General features: G+C 34.5%; 1 protein-coding gene across 1 annotated transcript; it reads right to left on the bottom strand.

The window, feature by feature from the left end:
* Window positions 1–6,130: 6,130 nt before the first annotated feature.
* LOC139875535 (uncharacterized) lies at window positions 6,131–6,586 on the bottom strand. Its single transcript, XM_071862870.1, has one exon. The coding sequence runs from the start codon at window positions 6,584–6,586 to the stop codon at window positions 6,131–6,133; it is 456 nt and encodes a 151-aa protein (XP_071718971.1).
* Between the last annotated feature and the right edge of the window lie 11,612 nt (window positions 6,587–18,198).

An 18,198-nucleotide genomic window follows, 5' to 3' on the forward strand; every position in this document is an offset into this window, starting at 1 on the left:
TAGCATATCATATAGATATAGAACATGTGTTTAGTTGATTTTAAAAGTCAAGTTAGAAGGATTAACTTTTGTTTGCGAACAAGTTTAGAATTAACTAAACTATGTTCTAGTGATTACAAGTTTAAACCTTCGAATAAGATAGCTTTATATGTATGAATCGAATGATGTTATGAACATCATTACTACCTTAAGTTCCTTGGATGAACCTACTGGAAAAGAGAAAAATGGATCTAGCTTCAATGGATCCTTGGATGGCTCAAAGTTCTTGAAGCAAAATCATGACACGAAAACAAGTTCAAGTAAGATCATCACTTGAAATAAGATTGTTATAGTTATAGAAATTGAACCAAAGTTTGAATATGATTATTACCTTGTATTAGAATGATAACCTACTGTAAGAAACAAAGATTTCTTGAGGTTGGATGATCACCTTACAAGATTGGAAGTGAGCTAGCAAACTTGAAAGTATTCTTGATTTTATGAAACTAGAACTTTTGGAATTTATGAAGAACACTTAGAACTTGAAGATAGAACTTGAGAGAGTTCAATTAGATGAAGAAAATTGAAGAATGAAAGTGTTTGTAGGTGTTTTTGGTCGTTGGTGTATGGATTAGATATAAAGGATATGTAATTTTGTTTTCATGTAAATAAGTCATGAATGATTACTCATATTTTTGTAATCTTATGAGATATTTCATGCTAGTTGCCAAATGATGGTTCCCACATGTGTTAGGTGACTCACATGGGCTGCTAATAGCTGATCATTGGAGTGTATATACCAATAGTACATACATCTAAAAGCTGTGTATTGTACGAGTACGAATACGGGTGCATACGAGTAGAATTGTTGATGAAACTGAACGAGAATGTAATTGTAAGCATTTTTGTTAAGTAGAAGTATTTTGATAAGTGTATTGAAGTCTTTCAAAAGTGTATAAATACATATTAAAACACTACATGTATATACATTTTAACTGAGTCGTTAAGTCATCGTTAGTCGTTACAAGTAAGTGTTGTTTTGAAACCTTTAGGTTAACGATCTTGTTAAATGTTGTTAACCCAATGTTTATAATATCAAAAGAGATTTTAAATTATTATATTATCATGATATTATGATGTACGAATATCTCTTAATATGATATATATACATTAAATGTCGTTACAACGATAAACGTTACATATATGTCTCGTTTCAAAATCATTAAGTTAGTAGTCTTGTTTTTACATATGTAGTTCATTGTTAATATAATTAATGATATGTTTACTTATCATAATATCATGTTAACTATATATATAACCATATATATGTCATCATATAGTTTTTTTACAAGTTTTAACGTTCGTGAATCACCGGTCAACTTGGGTGGTCAATTGTCTATATGAAACATATTTCAATTAATCAAGTCTTAATAAGTTTGATTGCTTAACATGTTGGAAACATTTAATCATGTAAATATCAATCTCAATTAATATATATAAACATGGAAAAGTTCGGGTCACTACACCAACCGGTCCCTCGGTTCCACTGAAGTTATGTGGTTTGCAGCTCTGGAATTCCTTGTAAGTACACCCATTTCGAACGGGTGGGATAACTGGTGGTGGTGGCGGTGGAGCTTGAAGATTTCTTTCTGCTAGGGCTATAGCGACCCGTTCGTTGATCATGTCCTCAATCTGGGCTGCGGTAAGTGTGGTTCTTCCGTTGGCCATGGTATTCTAAACAAACATTTTGACTCAAGTCAAAATCTAGTATGAAAATAGTAATAATACAGTATATAGTAACCAACATGGAATCAAAACATCACATGTTATTAAATAACGCATCTAGGTACAAATACCACAGAATCATCGTACAGTAATGTAAATAGAACATCGTGAAAGAATTAAATAACGCAAAGTTCCATTCATTAATAATAATAAGTTTCATACATCTGAATAAATCCGTACAATACATGAGTAATACAATAAACTACAACTAGATTACATCATGAATCTAATACAAAAGTCCTACGGTGAAGGTGGGTGTAGGATGTCTAAAACCTGAGCCAACTGCTCCTCGAGCTCAGTAACCCAAGCTCGGAGGATTCCCACCTCCCTTGTCAATTCCTCGACAGTGGGAGTTTGTGGGGCAGGCGGTGCTGGTGGTGCAGGTGGTTCCGGTGGTGCAGATGGTGCCGGTGGTGCAGGTGGTGCAGCCCTCACGAAACGAGGTGAAGACGTTCCGGCTCCAGAAACAGTCAATACGTAATGGGGGAACCTTACGTATCTGTGGGTCGGCAGGGTACGGCACAAGCCATTTACGAGCAGTAACCCTACGATGCCGAGCAAAAGCGTCAGTGAAAGAACGACCTCCATTCACCCCTGGAATGACGGTGCCGTCAGGACGGTACCGCTTCTTCAGCGGGGTGGAAGATGCCTGTATAGGTACGTCATCAAGGTTCTCTTCGTCGAAGTCACTGGAGTCATCTGTAGAGGAGTCATCGGATGAAGGATCATCAGAATCATGTGGTGGTGACACGGGTGGCTGAACTGGTAGTCCGAAGGCGACCAACATCTCTCTGTGTCTGCCTGGCGGAATCGGCACTAAACGTCCGTCGGGAGTGCGTCGGCAAGGCGTGCGCATATGGTTACGAAATGGCCCTTCCCCGAACTCCGCGGGAATCTCAATCCCACCGATGCGGGGCTGTGACCCCGAGGGTCCGGGAGCAGAGGGAGATGGAATCTCCGTAGGGCCTACGTGTCCATCGGAAGCAGCCACTGGGGCAGGTGTACTACTACTGACTCCGGAAGTAGAAGCGCTGGGATCACTAATGGGTAGTGGGACCGGTGGATCGGCAACGGTGGTATGTGGAGTAGCTGAAGAGTCTAAACTGCCTAAAATGCTAGCAGGTGGTACATCCGACATCTGAACAAGGAAAATAAATTTTCCATGTCAGTAAGTCATAAAGCAAGCACGTATTAGGCCAACAGTTTAAATCATGTATAACAATAAGTAGCATGGCAATAACAGCAAATCGTACGAAGGTAGCATGCAATCGAAAGCAAGTAATAGCATGCAGTAGTGAAATCATGTAGTAACATACGGCATATAGCAGTAACAGTAAGCAGCAGCATGCAGAAAGTTTAGCGGAAACTAGTAAACTAGCAAGTTGTAGATTAGTCCTATTAGTGAATCCTACTAGGGTCGGTCTTAGACTCACTAATGCAACCTAATTCCCTACAACCAATGCTCTGATACCAAATGTGATGCCCCGTACAAAACCATCGTGTATGAATCATCAACAAAAGGATCATTACAAGGTTAAGTACTATATGCTGTAATTAAAGATGTTGCATTCATGATAAAAAGGTGATGTCATAACCGACATCAAATGTTTTACATTTCAAAAACATGCTTCACTAAGTAGAAGCAAATAATAAGTGTATGTGACCACAATGGTCGTTACAAGTCATAGTTCAAAAGTACTAAAGTTTGAATGCAAGGTAAAGTAGTTCATGCGATAGCAACTCTAAGCAGCGGGTGACTACATCACGACTAGTACACAGCGGAAGCTAACCTCAAGCACCTGAGAAAAACATGCTTAAAAACGTCAACACAAAGGTTAGTGAGCTATAGTTTAAGTATAACAGTATGTAAGGTAGGCCACGAGATTTCAGTGCTACAAAGAGCGTTTCAAAATAGTATGATAAAGTATATGTTAACCGTGGGCACTTGGTAACTAACTTAACGTTTATACCCCCTGAAAGTACACTTGGCAAGTGCGTATGTCTACGAAGTATTAAACACTCGTTAAATGCTAGCGCGACTAGCCCGAGTGGGGATGTCAAACCCTATGGATCCATATCTAAGATTCGCGTTCACGGTTTAAAAACCAATGATTAAACGTTACCGAGCTAAAGGGAATGTTTATGCCGTTGTATAACCCACACATATATAAGTTTAAGTACTCGTGCCTAGTATGTAAAACATAAAATCCGCATATGTTCTCAGTTCCCAAAATAAGTTAAAGTAAAAAGGGAATGCTATAACTCACAATGATAATGTAGTCGTAAAGTCGGTTCGGAAAAGGTGTGCAAGTAATCGGTCCGAAGGTCCTCAACCTAAGTCAAATAGTACTAAGTCAGTAAATCGTTTTAATAGGTTTAAAAGCATGTAAATAAGTTCTTAAGGTCATCATCATTCATCATCAAAGAAAAGGCGTAAAGTAAGTTTCGTTTATGAAAGTAGTTTAAAACAAAAGCTGACTTTGATCAGTCACCACGGCCTCTACCCTTACTGAATTAAGGTGAGACCAGTGGCCATGGATCCGTCTATGAGTCCCTTAAGTGTGGTAAAATTTACAGAAGCAAACTCGTCTTCGTTTGACCGTGGCGACGGTCTAAGTGCGAGTAGGTCAGAAATTTCTGCACAACGTTAAAGGACATAGTGACGATCGGAGGGCCATAAATCCTAAACCGTAACTCGGATTAAGACGAGTCCTATATGAAAAGTTACTACTCAAAAAGATCTATTTGAAAATCATGGTTAGAACAGCCCAGGTCTACTGGTCTGTTACAGAAACAGCAGGTCAGTAGGTTTTAGACAGAAACAGTAAGTTTAAGTGAGTTCCGGTGGTCTTGGTGCTTGATGTTCATCATGGTTCTCGTCCTTGATGCATATAGCTTCAAGTGTACAACTCATTGATGTGTCTACATCATCTTGACCAAGATTTGACCATCATAACCCAAGTGCAAGTCTAAGACATGAAGCACAACTCACTTAAGAGTTGTATGAAGTTTGATGAACCAAAGTTACATCAAAGTCTTAGTTCTAACACATACATGAACTTTAAAGCTAATAACAAGTTACAAACTTGAAAGTAAACTAACTAATCAAGATCTTAAGATGTAGAACATAGTTCTTAGTTAGATCTTGAAGATCCAAGACCCAAAAGTCTAGATCAAGCATAAGTATACAAAGTTATTTTTAAAGAAAACTTATTTGTGTGTTCTTGAACTTTCAAAGTTAACCTTTAGTTCAAGATTAATGAGATCAAGGTTAACTAGTAACACTTGACCAATAATAACCAACAAACATAAAATTAAAGTGCAAGTAACTAAATAAACTAAGTAAACATGTAATTTGTTCATGGTTGTTCATACTTTAAAGATTCAAATCAAAGTTTGATCTTTAAGAAAGTAAACTTTTAAAGTTTACTAACATGAGTTACAAGTATGAGTTTATCAACACATGAACATAAAGCTTTTAAAAATAATAAATGTAGAACATAACTTGAAAGTATATGTTCTTGTTGTTCTTGTTTTAACAAGATAAAATGAAGAATCAAACTAACAAGTTTGATTCTTGAAAGCTAGTAAGTAAGTAACAACAACAAAGTAATCAAACTACAAGTAACAAAAGATGAATCAAACAAAGAATGATGATGATTATGCATGTATAAATTCGGTTTTAGCAAGAAGAAAAGAAGAAAGAGTTGTCTCAAGTTACTTACAAGAACTAGAGAGAAAAAGAGAGGAAAGGTTGAGAGAAAAATGAGAGATAAGTGTGTGTGAGTTTGAATGAGAGAATGTGAGTGAAGTAGTAATAAAAAAAAAAGATTTGAACTCCCCCACATGGCCTTAAGCCTTCGGCATTCAGCAGAAAAAGAAAGGGAGAGGGCAAGTGTTTAATGGTTATTCATGTGTTAAAGTTTAAAAGTTGGATAAAGAATGGTTATGCATGGGGATTATGAGTGAACTAGATTCTTATCTCCTTAACTAACTAGTTGCCATATACAAGTAATACTTACAAGTCTTATGGGCTAATTAAGTCCATTTAAAAGATAGGGTGAGCTTATAAGCCCATGTTCAATTAAAAGCCCAAGTTGTGTGTAATTAACAAATGAATCCAATTAAAGCCCATGTAACTAACTAATTACCATAGTTAATTAAAATGATTAATAAAACTAATCATGAATGTAAATAATATCTATATTATTCGTGTAAGTCTCGGGTGTCACAAAGACGTTTCCGGCAATTAAAGTTAAGTACGTTTAGTCATGGCAACATGTAAATGTAATAACATACATTCGTTTAATCATACGTATTAATAATAATAATTATTAATAAATAAACGTTGGAAATTTCAGGGTCGTTACACTTTGCAATAAGCAATGACATTCGGATAGTTATCAAGACGTATGTTTGTAAACTTGTGGCGTAAGTAAACTGCACGAGAGTTTTTGTTGTCTTCAAAGATGAATTTGACGCGATTCCACACATCAAGAGCGGTTTGGTCAGGTTTGAGGATGTTGCCCAACATATCAATCGAGATAGTCCCGGAGATCCATTGGAGGACGAACGTGTCCAATCGATCCCATAAATCTTTGCTTACAGGTTGAGTGGAAGAATTGGTTACGGTAGTAGATGATGAATCAGTGGTTGCTGTTTTAGATATGATATAATCGCGTACTTGATAGGCTCCAGAGTGAGTTTTGAATAAGGTTACCCATGAAAGATATTTGTTGGTGTCCATGTCAAAATTTTCGGGAATAGTGCTTTTGATGTTGGTAACTGTGATTGCATGATGGAAGTTGACCGATTCTGCCATTGTATTTAAGAAAGAAGGGGAATCCGTCGATGTAAAAGAAGAAGATTTAGGAATGGATCGTAAGATATCAGGTTGATACCATGATAGTTAATGATTCTTGATTTTTTCATTGATCATGATGGGTATTATATATCCGGTTACATACACGGTTTCTACCTTTGACTTAGCTGACAAGAATCCACTATTTTAAGATATATATATATATATATATATATATATATATATATGTATATATATATCCTAAAATAGTATATATATGAAATACAAATATTGACATGCTACCAATAGTAAGTTTGTTACATCATATCTTGGAGGTCTATTAATTAGTCAGCTCAAAAAAATGTTGGATACTCATGTTAAAAAAAAGGACACAAGATTCTATCGTTCTAATTTTAAATAATTTAGGGTTCACATTGTGTGTAATTTCTATCATTAATTTATATTAATTGATAGGCAATGAATGAACTTTCGGTTTATCTTTTTTTTTTCCTATTGTTTTCCTATAACTATTGAAATTTTTCTTTGTGATTTTAATAAATTCACTTTTAGCATACTTCATTATATCATTATATTTACAATACAAGTACTTTATATGCGTAATAATGACTGGAATTATTAAAATGATAAGTAGCTATATCACTTCCGTTTTCCTATACAAACAAGCTTTCTTTTTTGGTCTTTTTCTTTTAAAATCTTATATTCTTTTACTTTCTTTTATCAAACTACGATTTATTAATTTTTTTAAAGCAAGCCAATAATTTATGAAACAAAAGATAGTACAAACACAAGCAAAGGACAACAGCTGCAAAACTACATACAACCCTATCTATATACAAATACATTCATCTTACATAAACACGAATAGGCATAAATGAAACCTGAGAGCAATAGAGAAAGCCCAAAAATCAACAACAACAACAACAACAAAACTCAATACCACATAAGTGGTGTATGGGGGAGGTGAGATGTAGACAATCCTTCCCCTATCCGAGAATAAAGACAAGTCATTTCTCCACTCAGAGTGAAAACACTCTCAAAAGTAAAGAAAGTCATCCCTCTCTCTATTCGACGGATAGAGAGATTGCTTCCGAGTGGACCTCCGGCCAATAAGTAGGAAATAAAATTTTAAAAAATAAAATAAAATTGAGACGCCATGAAAATGTTAAAATCAAATTTCCCTGGGGTTTAAATCAAGCAATAAAACTTGCTTGAGCAATGACGTAGGGACGAAGAGGGGTTAGCCCAAAGCCATCGACCCAAACCGATTAAGAAGCATACATTCTTGGATTAGATAGCCAACATTGTCAAACAATATTCAATCCTTTTATTATTTGCGATATCCATTCCAACGGTTTCACTTGTATTTCATTGGGAGCTACGGGTGCATTCCATCCTTCACCTCGAAAAAAAACTAGGTTACGATTTTTTCAAATAAGATAGTCGCAAATTTATTCAACCGCTTGCCATATTTGAGCCCCCGAAGTCGATAAAATATGTGGTGCGTTCCCGTTGAAACATTCTTCTATACTAAGATTTGTCATACTCCCGAAGTTCCACCATTTAAATACCCGATCCCAAATGTCGATAGCATGTTTACAAAGAGCGATAGAATGATTAACCGACTTCAAGCCATAGTCACAAATAGGCCATCAGACACTAATAGATCAATTCCTCTTTTATCTAGCTCAAAATGAACTTGTAGCCTATTCTTTTTTGTTCTCCACACGAACAAATCGAACTGTTTTTACACCAATCTATTACGCTTTGTTTCCACATTCGAAAGAAATAGTAAGGATGTTGTTGTCAGTTGTAGTCGCTATCTTCTTGACTGTAAACAACTCATTTGTAGCCAATGACCCCATCCACGAATCTTTTTTGTTGCTGTCAAAAACACACGAACACATTAAGTTAGTTAGTTCATCCAGTTCTCCTTGAGGACGACCTCTAGGAAGTCTCAACCATACCCGTTTTCAGTTACTGTTGTTGCCAAACAATTCCAACCGATCACAGATTGTTGCAAATTTATCAGATTCAAGAGAATATAGCCTCCCGAATTTGTCTTATAATTTACGGATTGTTAGTTTTGTTATTTGTGTTTATATTTTTTCTTTTAACATATTGTTACATTACCTATATATGTAAATTTTAATGTTAATAAAATTAACATACCTAAATATTGTTTGTAAATATTAAAAATTTTGTACGTAACAACTCGCCCGTAGCAACGCGTGACTTCTCATATCCTCATTTAACCTAATTATCATTGTACACACTTATATTGGAACGAATGCAGTATTAGTTTTTTGAACTTCTAGAATGAATTTGATTCGAACTCGCCTCACAATAGTAGTTAGAGTTTGTGTTGAACTCAAAATTTTATTAAACATGTTAGGGTAGTCCCAACTCAAACCAAACCGGAAAAATGTTGTAAATTATAAACTATGATTTGTATTAATTTAAGTTTTGATTTTGTATGGTTCTATTTGCTGTAATTAATGTAATCAATCTCTCTCTCTCTCTCTCTCTCTCTCTCTCTCTCTCTCTCTCTCTCTCTCTCTCACACACACACACACACACATCTATGTATACATATAAATCGGTAAACATTTGTTCGATTTGTCTATCACCATCTCACATGGCTAAAGATAATCTGATCAGTTTGAATGCAAAATCTACACCTTTTAACCAAAAGCCCACTTTTTCAACTAATCACAATTTTCAAAATCATTATGATTATAAAAATTACTTTTTAGTATAGAAAGTGGTAAAAATGTTTGCTTTTTTCAAAAATACACTCAAGTGCACACATTTATCAAGATATCTTTAGTTGACATATCTGATATTACCTTAATCCCGCCCATTATACGATTATTTTCAAAATCATCTTTGTTATTTTCAATTCAAATTCTCTCTCGATTTCAAATTCGAAAAATCTCCAGGTTTAATTTTTTCGCTCAACTTCAATAATCTTGGTGTTTTTTGAATGATTATTTTTTAACTTATGTTTCTTTTCATTTTAGTTTTAAATAATGGCCACATCGAAGAACATCATTAAGGTTTCAGAGATTGATGGATGGAAAGTTAATTTTACAATTAAAATTAAAGTCGTCCAGGTCCTTCAAAAGCTGGGATATGATTACGATGAAGGCAAGCCCACTTTGGAGCTAATAGTTTCGGATGAGGAGGTTTGTGTTCAATATCTTTTTTAGTAGATTTCGTATATTTCTTTTCATTTTAGAACCTTTTTATATCTACTTTTGTATGTTTATTTTCTCCATATTAGGGTGCTAAGATTGTAATCAACATCCGTAACTCCCTTAAGCCAAATTTGATAACCTCATTAGGGAATGAGGCCTCTTTTGTATTTCTAATGCTGTTGTAGTTGATAGTCCGCTTCAATTCCAGACCAAACATATCCAAAATGAGTACAAACGCCTGTTTATTAAGAAAATAACTGTTGTGTCATTCCCAGCAACCGAATAGACTTGGACTAATGGTTTTACTTTCATCCCTTTCGATGTTTTGATACCTAGAGGCCTTATAGTTGGAGTTTCTGCAGGTTAATAAATGTTTATTTTCTCAATTTTTTAGTTTTTTTTTTAACATTTATATTGATTTTACTTTGACTTACAACAGTTTATAATGTCACAAAACTCTTTTTTGTTTTTTGTGGTCCTTTAGATGTTATTGGATGTGTATCCGGTTATTCAGAAGTACAGGATTTTCGAAATAGTGGTGAACTGAAGTCCAAGTACATCAATCTTCAGCTCATTGATTTAGAGTAATATCTAACACCTTTTTAGTTAAAACCATTTTCAGAATTAATTGTTAACACCTGTTCTTGAAATCATAAGATACTTATACATCGTTTTTGAGTTATTTTTAAATAGTGGCTTGCAATTGGATGCAACTCTGTGAGTTCAATTATGCAAGGATTTCGACCACCATATGAAAGTTGTGGCTGATGATGCTTACGTAATCTTATTGATTCAGTTTGGAGTCACCAAACTGCGCAAAGTTATTTCCTTTTAAATGTTATACACCTTATATATTTATTTCTTTATAAGCAATTTATATATCTTTTTCATATATGATTATAAGTATTTTATTATAAATGTTTATGTAATCTTATGATTTTGTATACCAATTTCTTTTATTTTTTAATGCTCCAGAGAAACTGGTAGTTTCTACCGACTAGAAAAGCACAAATGTTTTAATAGACACCGATCATCAGCAGATCGTCAAGTTCAGACAACGGTACATTATTACAAAAACACTTACTTCATACTATTATTGAATACTGTATATATGTTCAATTTAACTTATATGAATATAAAAGACTAATATTATATGCTGTATTTAATTTGAGTTGAAGCATTTTCCAAAAAACGTAGACAAATATAATTGATACGCAATCATTTTCCTAATAAATAAATACTATATGTATAAAGTGTTCACTTATTTTTTCATGGAAGTTTACTAATAAATGAATACAATTTTAAATGAACTCAAGCAGTTTACATTTAACAAACATGCTGACATAATATACAATTATGTTAGCATTCATTAAATGTTATTATTGATAAATGATCTCAATATAATTTGTCCTCAATCATTTTTCAGTCCATAAATGATTACATTAATTGTGCATTTAAAACAAATATACTACATTTTTCCTCAATTCATATTTGCATTCATGAAATGAACATTCTATTTTATTTCACTTCAAGTAACTAACTTGCTTATTGTTATCGTAGCCTCACTGAAATCCATTCTTCTGAAATTTCCATTGGTTCGTTAGCTCCTTCGTTGTAAATTTCTTCTGCACGTGAGCCATAGTCCTTTTTTAAAGAGGCACATTATGTTGGTTTAGATCGGTTGAACCCTACAATAGTAATCATTTTAATTAATTTTTTCACCACAAATTTAACCAAACCTATCTCCAATATTAAACTCTTGAAATAAAATATTTTCAGGAAGGTACGTATATTATTCAGGCCACAATCAATACCATTCTTCCCGACGACACTTGGTACTACATTGCCTGCAAGAAGTGTAATAAGAGTGCTAAACCTGTTATCCCCAACTGTGATCTTACATTGAACGTTGATGATCTTTTAGCTTTGAAACGGAAGTATTACGGTTGTAGCGATAAGCCAGAGGTGGTAGTGAGGTGAATTACAAAACACTCTAAACATATTTGTAAAAGATTAATTTGTGTCTGTACTCATACTTTTTCTGTCTTAAAATTTTTACATACTAGGTTTAAATTTTTACATACTAGGTAGAAAAATCTATCCGGCACAGCTTCTTTCACTATTTTCGAATATGTGGTGAAGAAGTACGTTACCCCATCGACTTATGAGTTAAAGAAGGTGTTGTCTGAAGATGATGATTATCCCGAACTGCTGGAAGTTCTTTTACAGAAGACCCTTCTGTTTAAGATAGATGTGAGTGGTTATAGTAGAGACGGGGAATTCGAAACTACACTGTTAAAGATGCGACTGATGACCCAGCATGTTTTGAAATCTAGGAGAGTTTCAAGGTAACATTTAATACTTTTAGATTAATTTATCTGGATATAATATATATATATATATATATATATATATATATATATTTCAGAATTGGCTTTTGGTTATTTGTATTATTCATTTTAACATGTTGTTTATATGCTATTTAAAATTTCAATAGTTTCTTAACCTATCTTTAATATCAATTAGGTCGATCATCAAGTGGTTTTTGAAGATGTTGAGATTGAAGAATCGTCTTCCAGACACACTTCTTCTGGGAATGTATGAATACTTACAATAATACTCAGTTCTAAATTTATTTCATATCATATTCATTTTTAAGAATCATTATTAAACTCATTATAATTAACTTTGTAGTGTGCTTCTAATGCTTCTGGAAGTCAGACCTTTGATCTCAGTCATGAAACCGGTTTCAGCCCGCCTCTAAAAAAAAAATTAAGCAAGAAGGAATCAAATCTCCAACATCTGTTAAGTCTTCAACAACAAAGGTTAAATTGTCTGATCGTTCTAAACAATTACCCTCATCCCATTCATGATTTAAACAATAAACATTTGTTAACATTTAATGTTGGTTTCATTCTACCGAATTCCATTGGCATGTAAACTATACAATTATGTTTTCCCATAACTATTTCTGTTGGTGGCCATATCCACCTTGATATTCAAATAATCTAATTTATTTTGTTTATATTTTTATTGTGTTTTGTCTTGAGGTTGTTTGTGTTGAGGTTTTTTTTATTGTTATTAACCTCGTTTGATTATCCTAACCCACTCCCATTATATTCCGTAAATATTCCCATTATAATTTATCATTCTGTAATCATAACCAAGCACATCCTTATTATTATAAATCAATTTAAAAATTCATTGCAAAGATTATTATAATATAAGACTACCGTCGAAGAGATTTTATAACAGATCTATTTTAAAATAAGCTAAATGATTTTTCATCATAACATTTCAACCTGCATATCTAAGATCATGACATTTGTATTTATAAGTTGAAGAAAGAATTAACGGAATACACATATCATGATACTTGGAAAATGGTATGTTAATAAATCATTACTCTTAAAAAAAGAGTATATTATTATCATTAATAATATAAGAAAGTGGGAAAAGCGTTGGGTTGTCCTTAATGTGTACAAATGTACATGCATGTAGTACACATTCTAGAAAAATTTAGGGAGGTAGTTCCTTGATAAAAATATATAAATTCATCGGATAAAATTGCTAGAAATATGTATTCGTATAAAGTTATAAATTTAATAAATTTGGTTAACATGTCAATAATAATAATAACTACAATATTTAACTAAAAAAATAGAAAATTGTAAGTTCCTTTTTTATTTACTTATAAAATATAATTAAAATAAGACTTTCCAAATTCCTTTATAAAAATAAATTTAGAAGTATATTAGAGTGGATCCAAAGGTAATTATTTGTGAGACATATAATATTGAATAATGTTTAAATTTTTAAATTTACATACTTACTTTTTAAGTGTGCATTTATAGATGCACGGTCAAAGCGGAATCAATATAACAAGCATCGGAGGGAAAATATTACACCGATACCTTTTGAAATTGATCAACCAAACTCCAATGATCTTCAAAATAAATCATTCAAAGGAATTTCAAAGGGTTTTTATTTTAACTTTTTTACATTTGTTAAACTATTATATATTTTTTAAATTAAACCAATGAATTGTTATTTTTGGCAGACTACGTTGATTACAGAGATCTTACTTATATATGTTCCACTTGTGGTGCTAAATTATGGCATATAGAGACGAAAGTAGGAAAACAAACAAACGGTTTCGCCAGGGCATTCTCACTTTGTTGTTTGAAAGGTAAAATAACACTGCCCGAGTTCAACAAATCTCCTCCTAAATTCATTTATACTAACAATCATCCGAAGAGTCAACATTCCATTGAGAATGTTTGACAGTACAACATGATTTTTGCATTTACTTCCATGGGTGGCAAGGTGGACGATCGTGTAAACAAAAGTCATGGCCCTTATACATTTTGTATTCGTGGACAAAATTGTCACCAATATGGAGGTTTATTACCAACGGATGGTCGAAAACCCAGATTTGCACAGTTATACATATATGATACTGTAAATGAAACAAATAACATGAAAGAAGCAATCAGGTATGATTCGTCTAATTCTTATAGATTAACATCAAATAACCAATGTAGGAAATAAATAAATGAGAATATTAACATTGATATTTATTATTTGTTGAATTCATAACAGTGGCAAAAACAAAACAAAGGCTTCTTCTTCACGCTATTCACTCGACGAGGATCTCATTCGTCAAATAATGGAAGTTCTCGATGAATACAATCCTCTTGTCAAGACGTTTCGGATGGCTCGTGACCGGTTTAAAGAAACACCTAATATGCAGATGAAAATTAAGTTAATTGGTAGACGAACCAAAGATGGACGTAATTACAATCTGCCAATGATAGACGAAGTTGCAGCACTTATTATAGGTGATATCAATTTTTCTTCCTATGACGAAAGGGTTATAATAATTGACAGTCGTTGATATCGGCTAAAAAGTCACGTTTTCACACCGGTATTAAAGGCCAAAAACAAGAAAGATTCGAACTTTATTGGCAAAATACCCACTTCGTCAGTTAGAATTGAAGAACAAGTAATTACGAAGATGGTGCAAAAAGAATCAAGAGAATCGAAGCTAAAACGAAGATTCTAGAGCGAAAATGGTGAAAGACAAGAAATCAAGTTACGATCCAGGGAACCAGGAAGCCAAACGGCCTGCCAAACGGCCTTTCTGGCTCAAAAAAGGCCTGTCTGGCTCAAAAAAGGCCTGCCAAATGGCTCAGATAAACGGCCCTTACAAACGGGATGGCCTGGCAAACGGCTCCTGCAAACGGCCTGCTAAACGGCCTGCCAGCCGTTTGCAGGCAAAATTCTTGCTTATTTAAAGGGTCTTGGTCATTCATTCCAACATACACTTCGATTCACTTCTTTCTCTCTCTTGTACAATATTAGTCATACTTTCAAGGCCTTCGACTCCGTGCGGGAAACCTAGTACCCGGAGAAGAACGCCGAAGATTGTATTAGGAGCGGTCTGGAGTTTGAAGTTGTCACTTTTGTATTCGAAACTCGTTTAATCTACTGGTACTTCTGTCCTTTATCTTTATATAATGTCTTCTATCATTATGTTCTGTAATATTGTTGCCATGATTAGCGAGTAGTTATCTTTAGTGTATGTTACGATGTAAGCAGTTATAATGCCGAAATAATGTTATGGTTTGTGTATGTTGTTGAAATGCTTTCTGATTATGCTTTAAACTCAATCACTTTTCCAACTAATAGAACGTAGTTATTAGCTCTATTATTGGGAAGTCGCGAACCCCGATTCAGAGTACACTATATGTGTCACCCCTTGGTAAGAGAAGTCTATCGGATACAACGTAAGATCGACTGAGGCACACCGGTTGTAGTAAGTCTATCAAGATTTGGATTCTGACTGAGGACTCTTTCGTAGTAAAACATCTGACTAGACCCATAGTACATTGTCGGTCCCAGACCATGCTAGTGTAGTCACCAAGTATATAAACTTCGTACGTGCATGCTAAAGCACAACGGTTGTTGTAAGCTGTACCTCTGCTAAGTAAGGCCATGGAACCCGGTCGGTGTTGATTAGTATACTGCACCATAACGCGGTCTCAAGCATTGCACCCCGCTTGAGGGATTCTTAGTTAATTAAGGAACTGTTTGTTTAGATACATAAAGGATTGGACCGTTAGGATAACCGAACGTGTTCATGGAAGTCAACCTAACTTGGCCATGATGTTCTTTATGGTTGAACTCTTTTTAAAGGGCCTAACTATCTTTTAAAACCAATCATTAATGAAAGCATTGAAACACATCACGTCTCTCGGATATGGTAAACCATGTATTATGTTATGCTTAAGAAAGTTTAGACCTTTGTGGAATGTTAATACGTCACCCAACCGTAGTCAGACTGCACGGGCATCGGGAGTAAGGGATGTTGCTGTCTATTCAGAATCTTCAAGCCTATCGCATTACCCAGTGACATATCTTACAACATGGGCGTTTAGGACCAGTGTAATGAATACAAGGCCTCTTCCTATTCATGAGCCAGCATTCCATAATCTCGGAAGAATAACTGATGAAATCATAGTATGCACTTACTTTAACCTTATCTGAATTACAAATTTTATCGCATTTACTTTATCTGTCTTATAAATTATAAAACCCCAAAATTAGGTAACCACTACTCCTTCATAACTATCTTAGGTTTTAATATAGGTTCGATTCTACTGATATCTTAAAAATACGACTCTAGGTCATACTTCCCTTACTCATAATAAGGAGTAGTATGATTTAGGCCCCGCTAAATATAAATTTAAAACAGTACCCCCCTCTTGGTGGTTGATTCTGACGTGTTGCGACCTAACGACACCGCACAAATAAAATCATCCGTTTTGGCCATATCAAGAGGGAAGCTAGTTTTTTGGCACAGCTGCCGGGGAACTGGTATCAGACAATACTGCTCTCTATCAAACTTATTCATAAGCATTTAGTGGTGTCTAAGAAAGACAATCATACACAGACTTGGTTGTTGAATTTTCCGAACAGTCTCCAATTATATTGGGACCAAATTGGTTGTTGGATTTTCCGAACAGTCTCCAATTATATTGGGACCAAAAGGATCCTGCCTCTCCGTAGTCGGCCTGGCCACTTGGTTTGTTGAATAGTTCGTGCGAAGCTTTGTTATCGAAATACCAGGGAATCAGTAGCCAGAACCAAAAACAGATTCAACCTTAGGATAGTTAGCTTATCTTAGACTAAATTAGATTACATTAGACTACCTTAGATTAAGACTACCTTAGATTAAGATTACCTTAGATTACTTTAGAAATTTAGTTTATCTGCTTAAAAAACAAAAAAGCATACCCAGTGTATTACCCAAAGGCATACCCAGTGCATGACCCAAACCCGATCTAGACCAGGGCCGTTGTTATTTGTACATGATCCAGACACAATAATTTCTAAATTATGCAAGGAAGCACGAATCAGAAATCAAATGGCATTACGCGTTACTTTAGTAGGAAATACCAAACCCTCGATTGAAGGTCGAGGAGGACCAATCAGATTTCCAGAGATTCAAGGACACTCTTTTGAGTTAAAACATGATATCATCCAGCTCATCCAAAATAGCTGTTAGTTTCATGGATTACCGAATGACGATCCTAATTCTCACCTTGATAAATTCATATCTCTTTCGAACTCCTACAAACAGCCAAGGATAGGACACGATATAGTTCGGCTATACTTGTTTCCATATTCTCTCACTCATCATACTCAAACATGGTTCGAAGGACTAGAAAAAGATTCCATCACGTCATGGACGGAGATTGTAACGACCCGACTTTTTCGACTTACTTTTGTGCTTGTTACTTTCTGCGAAACTGCGTATTTGTGCGTACTATGTTGGTTTATAATCTGGGATCTTATTTCATGATTAATTACTTTCGTTAATACCATACAACGTGCCATTAAGTACTTAGTTACTTAACTTGATCCCCGAATGCTTTTATGACCGTTAGTGTCACTTGACGTTTAGAACGAGCTATATGTTTTGGTACACGTTTAACTTTTGTCGTAATTGGAATATTACGACTACGTAATACTAATTGTTATTTCCTAATAACAATTACTTGGGCTTTTGGTTGCTTAATTACGCTTAGTAATTTACTTATGCTCACTAGTTAGTCTTGTTGGACTTTCTACCTTGTTGGACTGTAGCCCACCCTACTCTAGCTAATGATCTATTTAATTAGCCCAATTTTAATAAGTTTATGACCCATATAAATGTAAGACAAAAACATATTTATAAGAGGGAACATACTAGCATTTTTGTTAAACCATAATCACAAATGTTGCATGGGATCTTAACATAAGCACCACCTTTAGACCACCACTAACCAAAAAGCAAAAAGATGTCCCCCTTGTCCCCCCATACAACCTACGGCTACCACCACCCCACCACACTATAAATACCAAGCAAAT

This window comes from Rutidosis leptorrhynchoides, chromosome 11, assembly GCF_046630445.1.
Source record: "Rutidosis leptorrhynchoides isolate AG116_Rl617_1_P2 chromosome 11, CSIRO_AGI_Rlap_v1, whole genome shotgun sequence".
Lineage (NCBI taxonomy): Eukaryota > Viridiplantae > Streptophyta > Magnoliopsida > Asterales > Asteraceae > Rutidosis > Rutidosis leptorrhynchoides.

Bases quoted from the DNA above. Each gene is read 5' to 3' on its own strand.
- LOC139875535 (XM_071862870.1), bottom strand. From the start codon at position 6,586: ATGGCAGAATCGGTCAACTTCCATCATGCAATCACAGTTACCAACATC.